Below are 14,754 nucleotides of genomic sequence, written 5' to 3'. Positions count from 1 at the left end.
GCCTTCAGGAGATGATCATTTCTGCAAAATAATAGATTTGATTTGGTCAGTATTTATCGTCACCCAAGAGAGAAATCACAGCAGACTCAGCCGCTTACATGAGGCACATAAAAGCTAATGCTAATGCTAACTGAGCTGGCAGCAGACGTGGAACATTTTGTTGAACTTTCTCCATGGGTTTGTGGCACAGTGACAGCTTTACAGATGAAGGTTTAAGTAAGCAGTAAAGTTGGTGCTTGGTGTCCAGTGGCTGCAGAAAAAGGTGTCAACTTAAGGTCTAAAATATGGAAAACTTTCTGAATGAGCAGAGCAGGAGCTGCATGGTAAAGCCTGGCTGAGCATGCTTTTCATTCACCAATCAGGTGTACTGAAGGTAGACGAGGCAAAAACTGACAGGGTACTTAACACGAGGGTTAGGGTCATTAACACACAGCACAGCAGACAATACCACCAATACTGGTTGTAATCCGGGTGCTTATACTGAGTGAGCAGGTGGGTCTTGATTGATGACTGCGTGCAGGTGTGTTCAGGAGGCTGTCCCGACCTGCCGGCCACGCCCCGCAGCAACACGGACACGACAAAGAGAGACACCAGGAAGGAGGAAACGCTGGAGCACAGAGGGGGAAATGGAGACTGCAGATCTCCAGGCTCAGAGGATGGAGCGTGGTTCACCACTTTGTGAACACATGATTGGATAAAGGAGATTAACACATGGACTCAGGAACATTTCAGAAACTGTGTGAATAAACTTGTGTTGTACTTTGTCGGGTCAGAGTTAGGGATTGTGTAAAAAGTCTGATTCTCATTCAATGAAACACTATGACTGGAGCTCTGATTCTGATAACTCTAACAACATAACTGAATTGAAAGACTTGTCTTATGACACACACGGTGACTGTGACTGGATTAGTACGTTTTGTAAATCTGATTTTGGCCTCTGGAGTTTTTGGATTGTAGCACGGCTGATCATTACAGGTCGCCCTCTGCTCTGCCAGATATTAATCTTATGGTTCTTCACCTGTACTAAATATTCACCTGAGTTTGATGTCTTTACTGCATTTGTTTTAAAATGCCTTTCATGAGCAAAGCCAAAGCTACTAGCAGCTCATTTCCACTGTATGAAACATGGCCTACCTTTGGGTAACACCTCATAAAAACACATTCAAAGCATGTCAGCATACCCTAAGGGTGCATGATGAATAAAACAAGTCGATGTGCATTGAGTTTATGTATTATTAAAGTAGTGTAATGAATGACGCTGTGGCCTGCAGCATCACACAGTGGCAGGTCTGAAACCAGCACATAGACCGCACCGATTTTCACTGGGACAGTCATCAGAATAAACTGCTGGATCAAAACTGAAAGGTAAAAAATCATCACATCAGCTTTAATGTATTTAACATATATATATAAATTTGTACTTGATCTGTCACAAAGAATTTGGACACTTCACAGCAGTGATTTGATAAGATCGACCTTCCAGGTCCACTCACACAAGTCCTCCGCAATAAGGGAGAGGGGGCGGGTGCAGCTGGGTAACGCATTAACAGATCAACCCAAACACTGTCTGTGTGTCTCGTAGCTCTCACTGCTGCCCGGCAAGGCCGCATCGCTCTGCATCATGTCCACGTCTGATTTATGGCGGCGCTGAGGTGTTAGCACGCTTGTAAATTTTCCCCATGATTGGGAAATGCTGAACAAATGAGACACACGTGCATGCTTAATAAACTCAACAGCTGATGTGACCTGATGGGGAGGAACATCTGCTGGCCTGAGGAGGCCTCACAGGTGCTGGAGAACGCGTGGCGTCTGCGTGGACGTCTGCGTGGACGTGTTCTGTGACATATCGATCATCAGGGATTTACGGCATCGAGGTGTGCTGTTCACTCTGAATGCACGATGCTTACCGCAGGGGGTAATGTTTCACTTCTCCGTGTTTAAAGAGTGAAATTTTGTGCAGCTGGGCTGCTGCAGAGAACAGGAACCTTCACAAAAATGTGAAACTTCAAGATGGTGACACTTCCATAAACAGAGGTCCCTGTGAATAATTTGTTTTGGGTTCGAACCCTGAGTGTTTTCACTGTGCTTACCATATAGGGTGTAGACTCTCTGCAGGGCAGCAGAGCATGGCTGGAGCTGCAGAGCAGGGACAGCACTGTTTACACCAGAGCAATCAGGCAAGCAGGACTTTCAGAAGAGTCAGTGGGCTTCTTTTCTTAGATTAGCATGCCTGCTGCGCCTCTGGTCCTGACAGCTCCCAGAGTAAAAGAAGCAGATTTCTCAGTGTGAAAGGTGCTGTGTCTCCAGAGCTGACAGAGTCGTGATGCTGCGTATGGAGCCCTCGTCATGAGAGCTGTTTATGTAATCCAACCACCGCTGTCTGCAGGACATCATTGATCTTCAGGGGAACTTAAGAGCACGTCGAGCTCGGCTGTCAGCCTGCATAAATTAATATATTTGTAATGAGCAGCTCTTCAAATTGCATGGCTTGCTCCAAAACACCAGAAATCTTGGTACCGATCCTGGAGGACAAATTGCAGCAGGCAGGATAAAAAAATGAACTGTGTTTGGTCAGAGAGGGAGAGCTCGCAACAGCACACGAGGAGGAGAGAAGAGGAGACGAAGCAAAGCCAGGTCTGACCTAACCATGACTGGGCTGCACGCAGGAGTCTGTTATTAAGATTGAGAGAAGAAATGAAACTCCTCCGGGAAACGTTACGGTAACGTGTCTGTGGAATTTAGCTCCGCTCAGCCAACATGCAGGGCCCTTTAAGGGATACCTTTGACTAATGTACCTGATATTTTTCTTTGCTAGGCACGCGACCAATATCAGAAAAACTATTCCACATTTGTCCTTGAGCTACCCTAAAAACAGACGTCAGCCTTCCCTCTGACGCTGATTGGCTCCACTTGCTGCAGGTTTATTATGCTGCAGTCTACTACTGCTGCTTTAATGCCAAATATGTGCAATGCAACAGACTGACCAACAAGTCAAAAGCTCTGCGTCTTAAACAAGTCATTGTGCTCTGTTTACCAACTTTAAAGCCCTGTTATTGTTTTGAAAGGTGACAGTATTGTAGATTTGCACAAATAATGATCATTAATGATGAATAATAATGAGTGCGAGCAGTAAAAAGCCTCAGGCAGATGATTTTCATGTTACTTTCCATGTTTTTTACCACAGTCTTTACATCTGAATCTGATCATCCAGCATGCTGGCTGCTGTTGGATTGATTCAATGTATATCCACTGTTCAGAAAATGGAAAGTTAGATCACTGCACACTTCTTTCTAACTACATTTTTATGATCATGGTTCAATCTTTGGGATAGGGGAGCATATCAAGTCATCACAAGTCAAAAGTCCAAGTGATGTCACGAGTTATTGGCGTTAAAGCCAAAGCTGAGTTACTTGGAGTCTGACTTGAGTCCAAACTCAAGTCCCAAAAAACACTCAAGCCTAGAAGTTTGATTTTTATTTGTGCAGGTTTTAAATGATCCATCTCAGAGATTTTGGCCTCCAGCTCAGTACAATGGAGAAAAATAGAATGTAGTTTGTGGATCTCACAACATTAAAAATACATTAAGAGTATTCTTACACTCTTGTATATAATGTACACATACAGTTCATTTTATTCTATATCCTTACTGATTGTCTTTTCTATGCTTCTCTTTTATTGTTTACAATCTGTAACAACTGAATATCCCCAGAGTGGAATTAATACAATTTTATCTTATCCTACTTTATCTTAATACATCTAAAAAAAAAAAAAAATTAATTAACAGCTGTATATTTTCCAGAATCAATGTCCACAGTAATCCATACACCTTCATATCTGCACGGTCAGATCATGCGTCCCTTTAACCAGTGTGGATTACAGATGTTTGAGCTCAGCTAGCAGCTAACACACTGACGTCTTCTCAAGGGCAAACTATCTGTCAGCGTCGCATTTATACATTCTTCTTGTAAAATAATGATAGAAATGATGAGAAAAGTTCATCATTAGTATTCAGGTGTTCTGTCTGGAGCCTCACGCTCGCTGTTGTGTGTTTAAGCCTTGTTGTCGTTATAACAGCATGCGTGATAACACACACGCACACGTGGGTCTTGATGTGGGAACGCCGGTCTCAGCCTCGGGGCTGCCTCAGGCTTTGAGGGCCACTTTGTGAAATTTGATTTAGTGCCTCCCACCTGACCCACGCTGAGGCGGTCAGTCTGTCACGTCAGCCGCCAAGCAGACAGTAAACAGTTCAATCAGTGCGGCCCGTCAGTGATCTGATGATCGCCGTGATTCTGGCTCTTTGAATCTCATTTCTCCAGGATGTGATGATGCTCAGAGAACATCCCTCAGTCCCTCAGGCTCAACACTTTCCTCCTCTGGAGGCTCTGGTCTTCTTCTCAGTGTCAGTATCAGCTGCAGCTTTTTGCACAGCAGCTTTCATTTCATGCCATATTTCACTATTTTCTTTAACTACACCTCTCCTCCATTCACCTTTCAGCTGCCCCGAGCGTAATTTCTGCGCACATCTGTGCACATCTGTTTTCTGGATGACAGCTTTCACTGATCAGCTGGGGCTTCCACTGGACCAATCACAGGGAAGGTCTGTATTTTCTCTGATTATTAGCTGAGGGCAGACATCTGGTTGTATTTAGGAGCGGGTACTTGGACCCGGCTTATTTGGTTTGGTTGCAGTGCAGATTTGAACTCTGGAGGCCTGGCGAGGCGGTCCTCTGCGCTGGATTCTGGATGGAAAAACAAATCTTAACGAAGTCTGGCCTTCCCTCCTGCAACTAGTGCTATGTGACACTTGTGGGCCCTGACAGCAAATAGAGCTGTTTTCATCAGGAAAGTGCAGCAGGACTCAGACTGTGTGCGGTTCAGACACTCGCTGAACGGCTGTCCTCCGTGTCAAAGGTTATGTTTGTGTTTTTCAAAGAATAAATCAACTTTATGTTGATGGACAGAAGCTAACAGCTAGCAGCTAATGGACAGAAGCCAAGCTATCGGTGGAACTACTGCACATCCCAGTTCAGACCAGTCTGGATTTGGTTTAAATGGTGAAAAACAACCCAAACATCCCAAAGCTTATTGTGAAGGCAACTTGACTGAAAAAGGTATTGATTGAAAATCCATACATCAGTGATATGTTTGCCACTTCAACAGCAAGCCCCAAAGTACAATCTTCTAAACAGTCTTTTCAGATACCTTCTTATCAGTCAGCAATCAAACAATAATCTTCCAGATGTTCATCAATAAGTGATCCAGTTATGAAAAAGCTTTCATAGAACATGTGAATGAAATTTTTATTATTGTGACATACATACAAGTACAAGGCGCTATAACTACATGTAAAGCAGAGTGCTGCGTATACATTAAATCACTGTACATGGAGAGTAAAGTCTAAATAAACAGTCAGTCCTGCTTCATTTTCCAGGCTTTGGAGACAAAGTGAGCAAACTTCAGCACATGGAAATGAAGCAACGTTCCAGTTTTTTGCTCATCTCACCAGAATATTTCAGCCTGTTTTGAGCCATTTCATGGAAAATTAGCTCTCTTAAATCATCATAATTGGTTCAGTCCAGAAGAAAATGGGACTCACTTTCCACTTCACAGGCGTCACTCACACATTCTGCTTCCCTCTCCAGTATTTTTGAATTCAGCCTGAATGACCAGAGGAAGGAAACCGGCTCCCTGTGCAACCAGACAAACACCTCTGACCTCCAGATAAACGAGATTTAACGTTTCAGACAGGCAAACTTTTGATTGGCATGCGTACTGTATGTGAGGAGCCTGAACGCCACGCAGCAGCAGGTGGAGGCGGCGTGGGTGGGAAATTCATTTTCGTTTTCAAGATGGCGTCGCAGGAATGCTTTTCTTTGTTTTAGTGTGTTTTTGAGCTTTTTTGTCTTCCTTTTTTGTATATAATGTATGTATAGTTGATTTTATTTTATATTCCTTTTCACTGTCTGTCTGTTCCCTCTTTATTCTTGTCATGCTGCTGTCTTAAATTCTTCTTTTAAAGTTTTGTTTAAAAAGTTTGTTTCAATTGTTTCCATTTGCTGCTTCACTGTTTGTGTTTTTCTCTTTTTTATGACTTAAAGAGTAAAATATCTGCCATCAGTTAACTATAGAACAATTGCATGTAAGATATTTTCTGGTATTTGTGCACAAACATCATGTGGTTTATGAATGCATTTCTCTGATTCTATGAAAGTCTGACTGGTTTGATAGAAATAAACGCTGACGCTCACATATTTCTGATAAAGATGAAATGTGCTTTTAAACTCAATAACTTTTTGTCGGTCAATTCAAGATGCTGGCTGACAAACTGAGATGCACAGCAGAAGGACTGTGGAGCAGCAAATGCTCGAGCAGGCACCGTCTGCAGCCTGGATGTCATCTGTGGAGCAGATGATGTGCTTGTGTTGGCGCAAATCCAAATGAGCACTGCACAAGTTCCTTCTCCGAAAAATAAACAGCGTCCTTCTCTGTATGAGTTTTAGAGTAATAACAGTCACTCAGGATCGTTAAACAATCAAAGTCCTCCAAAAAAGCCATGAACAAACCGATTGGCTCAGCTCCACAGCCAGCTCCTGGATCGATGCACGAGGCAAACAGCCAAGCATCAACGCAACCAATAACTCATCAGTCTGGATTCTAATGTGTTTGTCTGCCATATATGTTAAAAACCGCCTCCCAGGGCGGTTTGAAACACTTCAGGGTTGAGGCCACAAGCTGGTCAAGTCTAAATGAATGATGTGTCTGCACGAGCCACGTGCGCTGCTATGCTCCTCCTAAAAAGTTACGACTCCAACCACACCAGCGGAAACATAAACTCCCAACCACCTCCGAAGAAAAAGTTATTTCCACAGGAAACTGTCGGGTCGATGCAATCAGACGAGGACGGTGTGGTCAGGTGTGAATGTGAAGTGGATCTGATGGACGGAGCAGTAAATAATGCTTTTAAGAAGAGGCAAGCGGGGAGTTTTCAATGAATCACTGGAGGTTTTCATCCTTGCTTTCATTGCTGGTGCCTCCATTTGAAAAGCAAGCAGCTTTCTTAGACGAGACACTTTGTCCACACAGTAAATGCTGGCTCCTTTTCTCCAGTTTGTTTTTGTTTTCAGTTTGGATTTGTGGCTTGGGCAGCGAACCAGTCAGTAAAAACTGAGTGCATGGAGGAATGAGAGTGTTTGCTGTGTGAGTGTGAGTGTGCGTGCACGGACACGCAGCGTGCACATGTGCATGCAAACGGTCCAGGAGAGAAAAAAACACGTTTACATTAATTGAGTGGGAGATGTTTGTGGTATGAAGCTAGCTATGATTGCACTTCTTCATTATGAGCAGTGTAATTTTAGGCTGCAGAGGGCTTTTTTTCTGCTCTTCCAACTGGAAACACTCTAGTGTTTTCCAGCAATAAGAACGAGGGCCTCAAATGTCTAAAAAAATACACACATGCAGCACCCATGTGCCACAATCAAAACACAGTTTGCAATTCAGCAAAATGAAGGCTGTTTTATGGATTCTGGCAGCAGTGAGAAACGTAGCGTAGTCATATTTTGGTGCAGCATAAGAAGCAGCTGTGATGTGAGGCTAAAGTTAGCATGCCTCAGTCAGGGGCTAACGTTTCAGCACGGCTGAAAAACAATCCCCCAGCAGGGAAGTCAAGCTAAGTGGACCAGATAAGCATTTTTATGCCTTAATATGTTCACCTTGAGGAATATCTCACCAGAGAGAGTTTGAATACTGCATCAGTGTGAAGGATGGGACTCGTTTGGCTGAGAGGAAAACATTAAAGCTCCACTTATCAGCCTTTTTTCACATTGGCTGTGGTTGAAATGACAATTAACAACACAAAATGTGTCACTTTTAGTGATAAACATGTACAAAATTTATGGCTCCACCCTTTCAAGCTGGCTTATTTGTCAGTTAATAGCTAGCGTGAAGGCGTGGGCGCTGGAGCATCCCTTCTTTTAGAGATACATATCGTTTATCATATGAATGTTTGGGCTTTTTTGGTTTTGTTTTGGGCTTTTAAGTGATATTTTCCCTTTTTACGCCAATAAAAAGCAGCTAGCAGTCTCCCAGGTGTTGGTGGAGACCAAAGCAGAGCTATAAGGAGGGTGAATATTGGACTTACTTAAGTGTTGCTCCATGTCTGTAGAATGTGTAAACAAACAAATATTTGCTACTACAGTCATATCATTGGTTCTTGCTGCTCTGAGGAAAACATCCGGTTGTCTTTGCAGCAGCGGCTCAAACAATAATACCATGTGGAAACACTAGGGGGCGTTGAAAGGAGTCTGTTTCCACTGTAAATAGTCCAAACCTCAGCTTCTCTGCTTCATCAGGACTGTAGGTGTGGTTTGGTCAGACTCTATTGACATTGGACTGGCAGCATCTGCAAACAGCTCACAGCTGTGATCACATTTTCATTCAAATGCGGCCAAATTGTGATTGGTGCATGGAAGAAAGTGTCATCACGTTTTTCCAGCTGAGCCGTCCACTTCAATCCAGCGAGGAGATCAGTGGACGGCTCAAATCCAGAAACCTCAGCGGAGAAACGTGCGCTCGTGTACGAGCCCATGCAGCGGTTCATCTCTTGCATTGATCACTCAGCCATGAGAGTCTCACGTCCATCCCAGCTGTGGCAGTGCTTCCACTGAGTCATTAACATCGTCTATGAGACTTCGACCTCCTGAACCAAGAAGGCCTGAAGAGCTCTTCCCACCCGGCTTCTCTATAAAGTGATAATATGTGAGATGCTGTGCGCTAAATTACATTACAGCACCACAAGGACTTTATTTCCCGTTTGTTCGAGCCATCGGAAAATTAGTTTGACCATTTTTACGTATGAACAAAGAGGATTTGGGACATTTAGCCCTCTGTGCGGGCTGACAGGCTGCGACACTACAGCAAATCCTTTTTTCATTGCTTCACATAAACACTATGGAAGACACACACCTATTAAACTAATCATCAACTATTTTGATTATTGATGAATCAGTTTGAGTCATTATCTTTGTGTTGTGGACAAGAAAAGAAACACAGATTTTCATCACTTTCTGACATTTTATAGACTAAAGAGAATGATCAACAGATTAATCGATAGTGAAAATACTTGCAGCCCTGGTACAAACGTATTTTCATGGATGCCGTCAGAGTTTTGCCTCTGATGTGAAGTATGTCTATCAGTTCTTTGAAGGTTTCACATCTTTTCTGTGAGACTCTGTGAAGCGACCTCAGCCTGCCTCTCCGGCTGCGGCTCATGGCGGGACGTGCTGCTGTGTTCCAGCCACATTGCAGTGATGTGCCATGGGACAGGAAGAGGTGCTGTGAGGGTCGGCACACTCAGCCTGTTAATCTGCTCTCATCCTCCTCTGATGTTGGAAAGACTTCCAAAACATCTCACTTAACTTAATTTGAGTAATGGTGTTTAGGAGGAAAGGTCTGGTCTGAATTAGTCCAGGCTCTCCAGCGTCAGTGTTTGGAGTCCCGTCAGCTAGAAAAAAACAAAAAGCCTCTTTTAATCCAATCCTGTATTTGTCACGGACTATTGTCTGGGACACAAGCAATCAGTGACTAAATGGATTAGCTGCAGAACACAGAAGACAAACAACAAATTTGTGCTCCAGGTACCCGAAGGGGAAAGCTGGAAGTGGAAATAATTCCATGACAATCAGCGTTCTGGCTTGATGAGGTGCATGAACGTTTGTTTAAGACTTCACTAAATTAGTCATCAGTTGGACGAGAGTGTTGCAGCATGAGGATGCCTCCGCGAAGAAAGTCTGGGAGAGGAGATGCAGAAGGTCTGCGGACCAGTCAACCTCAACCTGAGCTGGCATCACCAGAGGCCGCTTCACCGTCCGCCCTCGGCCTCTTCTTCACAGAGCCTTTCAAATCCAGTCCCAGGCACGCCGCTCGCAGCCGTCTCCAAGGGGCTCTAATCAAAAGCAAAGATGGAGCGAATCCCAGCGGGGAGGAGGGAGAGGTGAGGACCCACGCACTGCAGTGGTCGCCCCCCCAGAAAACCTCCAGCCACATGGTCTGTATCAACGTTATGAGCTCACCAGAGACGAGCCATGACTTCACCGCCACGGAGCCAAGCCTAGCACATCATTATTACAGCTCATTGTTCTGAGCCCCACTCCGGACCCTCACCCACACCATCCACCAACGAGTCTCGTAAATTATTCTGAAAATTTATTGAACATAATGAGTATACAAATATCATGCGTATGTACAGCATATAAAAAGTTTCAAACACCAAGAGAAACAAGAGGGGCCGATCAAAGTTTACAACAATCAGGAAAAGGCGTCACGGGAAGCCAGAAGTCTTCATTGTTGGCTGGACTGGAAAAGAAAACTGCAATAAAACCGTGAAGGAGCCCGAATCATCCAACCGCCGTGTGATCGATAAGCTCGAGTTCAAACACAGAAAACACTCGCACACATACCAACACACACACATTCAGTACACATTCATAGAAAAAAAAACATGAGGTAGTCAAATGGTTAAAAATACAATCAATAACAGGATGTATGGATTTGTGCTCTGATTACAGCCGTTCCAGCACAACGCTCCTGTTGTCTGATACAGCATCATTATTTCAAATCTTTACACACTTATCCGCGCTCATGGTCATGTGGGGGAAGTGGTGGAGCTTTTCCCAGCATGCTCTGGGGCAAGAGGCAGGGAGGAATGCCGTGACCTGCGTCGTTAGTGTGACTGAAAGAATATTCCCAAATTATCTCAATTGAGAAGATTAAATCCAGATCATGACAGCGTGAGGCGAGGGGCCGGGGAGATGATTGCATACGGGAGACGGAGGACTCGCCACAGCCGATAAGAGAAACCTCAAAGCTGCAGGAACGTCAGGAAGCCTGAATCCCACAACGACCGCTGATTATAGGCAGCATTTCCACCGCACGATCGCTCACTCGGCCTGCTCTGCAGTGGGAAACGGGCTGTTGTTCGCAGCAATGCTGCCTGATCACAGCGACGGTGGACTGCACATCACTGCTGCTCACTTCCTGTATGACTGAGCTCCACCAAACGGAGGTTTCAGCTGGATTTTGGCACGAAAACACCTGGAAACAGGCCCGATAAAACAAACAAGTTCTAATGTTGCCCTGAATCCAAGTGGTTCTAATACAACTCAATAAAGAATATTTCTCATGTGTTATTGAAAACAGCCGCGTTTCCAGAACACAGTTGGATGTTCTACACATTCCGTTCTGACCGAGTACACACACGCTGATTACACATCCCACTTTCACTCTGTTCGACTGCCGCCATCAGTGGTCTCAGTTTTCTCATTCTTTGAAGGGATAAACATGGTTGTTGTTGACAACAGAAGGACCTAAACATGCTCTCGATCTGGGTTTTGTAACACAGCTTTGAGTTTGTGAGGAACCGACTCGACGTTACAAACAGTCTACAGCTTTTTCAATGAAACTTTAAGAGGTTCTAAAACATCTGATTTCTTTACTTCACATGAAAACATGTCAGTTAACACATTATTTATACATCAGGAATCAATCTGCAACAACTTCAGAAAGTGGGCTAAAGTCTTATTTCCACCCAAGTATTAGATGACCATCTATGATAAACAGAACATGAAGGTTGTATTCAATGCACACATGAAGGTAATCTCATGACATGTTTTATGACACGTTCTTCAATAAACAACTGAATATAAAAGTTTCAGTTAATAAAAATGCCGACAAAGTTCTTTAATATCAACATCCGGATTTTTTAGAAAGGAGAAATCTGAAAGTTTTCACTTTTCTAGATCAGCAAAACTGAATGTGACTCATAAGAAGCAAAGCTGAATCATTTCGGATTACAAATCTGAATATTTTCATTTTCACATACGTGCCATAAACCGTGCGATGAGGCTTTTATGAATAAATCCCCCACAAAGGTGTGTTATGTATGAGCACATCCACAACTCAATTCACAGTACGTACACACATAGAAGACAATAAATTTCTCTTGGTAAATATATTCCAAAATATAATCTATACACAAATATATATATATTTATATATATATCTATACTCTGTTCCCTCTGTAGAAAGCTTTATACATGTTTACATAAAAGAAAAGTCAAAAGCTTTGAGATAATATACATTCTGTTTCTCTTGCTATGGTTTACAGGAGGGCGCACGCAGTCTGACGAAGGCACGTCAGGATGAAGAAGGCACTTCAGCACACATTCATATTGTTCTGAGACGGTGGGGCAGCGGCGGCGTTGCAGTTTAAAGAAAACATGAAAATATACGTCCATAACGAAGAGCTTCAGCTGCAGCTTATTCAACACGCTGTCAGTGCCGGGATGAAACAGAAAGATGTGGGACAGAAACAGGCCTTAAACTGTACATTTGGCTTCAACGTCTGACAAATCTGCTCCTCCTCAGCGTGTCTGAAGGCAGGACCACCAGCCGAATGTGTGAAGACGTACTGAAACGTGGGCTGAAACTCGTCAATAAGTCATTTATCATAGGAAAATACCAAATGGTGTTTTAGTTCAGAAATGAGGATTTGCTGCTTTTCTCTGTTTTATATCATCTCTTTGGGTTTTTGGTCAGATTTTCTGACATTTTAAACTGAATAATTACATGATGAACTGTAAAGGTAATCAACCAATAAATCAATAATGATCATGATAAAACTGTCAGCTATAATAAACCATGATTTTTAATTCATGTCCTTTAATTCTACTCTACGTTGAAGCTGTCCTTGAACACTGTGATTCTTCTTTAACACTTTTGAAATGAGAAATGGTTTAAACTCACGTCGGTAAATTCTGTCTAATCCAGAAGCACAAAAAAATAAAGTTTCACACTCGACCTCGTAACATTTTAGAGTATTTACAATATTCACACAAATATACAGGTCTCAAAGGATAGTTTGGCATTTTGGAAAACCTGATAGCTCTCTGATGTCTGCACGCGGAGCTGGAGCCAGAGGTGATTAGCCTAGCTTAGCATAAAAACTGGAAGCAGGGCGTTAACACTAGCCTGACTGTGAGTCTTCATGCTAAGCTAAGCTAATCACCTCCAGTATGAAGCTCGGTACTTAACGTGAGAGAGGAATCAACTTTATCATCTAACTTCTGGATAAAGCACAAATAAATGAATTTGCCAAAATGTTGAACTATTCCATTAAAAACATCTACAACCCCGATTTCCAGAGAGTTATGACGCTGTGAAAAACATAAACAAAATCAGAATAAAATCATTCACTAACAAACTGTGTCTGAGTCATGTTAATCTTCTTTATCCAATCATGTGTTGACAAAGAGGTGACTGCTACCAATGAGCCTGTTTACCTGTGGAGAGCTCCAAACAGGTGTTCGCTGCTCCTGAACCAACGTGTTTCTGCATCAGATTCAGATTATATTTACAAAAATCAATGAAGCTGATGACGTTAAACGTATTGTCTTTGTGCTGTTTTCAGGTGCGTGTCTCATCCTGTTTGATTTATGTTCCACACAGCTTTCTGGGAACCAGGGCTGCAGTAAAAGGAAGCCCCACGCCCCCGTGAAGTTCTGCAACATCAACGGAAGCGAGACTGAAATGCGTTTCTATGACTGCTGCATCGAGATCGCTGCTAAAGTATATTTTATCGACCTGTGTATGAATCCATTATGAGGGAAGGAGGAGTGAATTGAGGACATTATAAAATGTGGCTTTTGATCAGCACGTCTTTCACATTTGTCTTTCACATTTTTTGGCGTTTACTCTTCTGTATACATTCAATACCTACACTGTCTGTGAAAAGCCATTATCTCTGTCTGTGTCAAGATGACGACTTTGTCCACGTGTTCATAGTGGTTGCTTTGCTCCAGGCCTGCATGTGTTACAGCCATCAACACCTCACCTGCCGTCACTGCAGCCTGACTGCTTTCCTTTCTGTCTGAGTCCACCTGCTTGTTACAAAGAGCCTAAATCACCATTTAAGGTCTGAAGAAAAGGCCGCGTTGGCGTCAGAAAAAAGCAGCAATTGGATTAGAAAGAAACACCTGCTTTAAACATTTGTTTCTTGTAGTTTTTTTGAACTGGATATGAGGTGAGGCGGCCAAGCTGGTGCTCAGCACTGTTACAGACCAGTAACACCAGGACGGTAGATCTGCCTGCACACACTTCACGTGGCACCAAAGGAATTTACAAGGACCAAAGGTGTTGCTGTGTTATTAAATCATACTTTTCCCCTTCCTATCATGTCCCCCAAAACAATTCCTTTCATGGAAGGAGGTCAACAAACCGGCCCCTGTGAACCGCCGGGCCCTTCCGGTGCCACGGCAGGGCTTGGCGTCCCGCAGGGCGGCGTCCTGAGCTACGCCGTGCTGCTGCTGGAGCAGGGAGTGCTCTGCGTGCTGCCGATGCTGTGAGCCGCGCTGCTGTTCTCTGAGGCCGGCTGGGACTTCTGGATCTGCTGTGTGCCTGCGGCCTCACCTGGACCAGGTGGAGAGGAGGGTGGAGGGAGGATTGATGTAAGTGACAAAAGGCAGAACATGATAATCATCATTTGATTAAAGCTACAAGTTGCTGGATTGGATTGTTCCTCTGTGCCGTTTAGTCTCCTGCTATTTACGACGACTGCCACCACTTGACATGAACCTCACGCTTAAGTTAACATAAAATCCTTCATCTCTGTGTTTTGTGCACATTCTCGTGCAGATTTACGCGCTCTTACTTAAGTAAGAAAACAACGTGCAAAGTAAAGCAAGAAGGCCGGGCTTCATG

At 43.6% G+C, this 14,754-nt stretch overlaps 1 protein-coding gene across 1 annotated transcript in view; it reads right to left on the bottom strand.

The window, feature by feature from the left end:
• Positions 1 to 13,893: 13,893 nt before the first annotated feature.
• tgfbr3 (transforming growth factor, beta receptor III) overlaps positions 13,894 to 14,754 on the bottom strand; it is a 62,004-nt gene continuing 61,143 nt past the window's right edge. The window contains exon 17 of the mRNA XM_070960916.1: positions 13,894 to 14,463. Within this exon, the coding sequence (XP_070817017.1) occupies positions 14,345 to 14,463 (119 nt within the window). The 3' untranslated portion in view covers positions 13,894 to 14,344. The remainder of the gene's footprint in view (positions 14,464 to 14,754) is intronic.

This window comes from Chaetodon trifascialis, chromosome 4, assembly GCF_039877785.1.
Source record: "Chaetodon trifascialis isolate fChaTrf1 chromosome 4, fChaTrf1.hap1, whole genome shotgun sequence".
Lineage (NCBI taxonomy): Eukaryota > Metazoa > Chordata > Actinopteri > Chaetodontiformes > Chaetodontidae > Chaetodon > Chaetodon trifascialis.
This window is presented reverse-complemented; position numbering and strand designations above follow the sequence as displayed.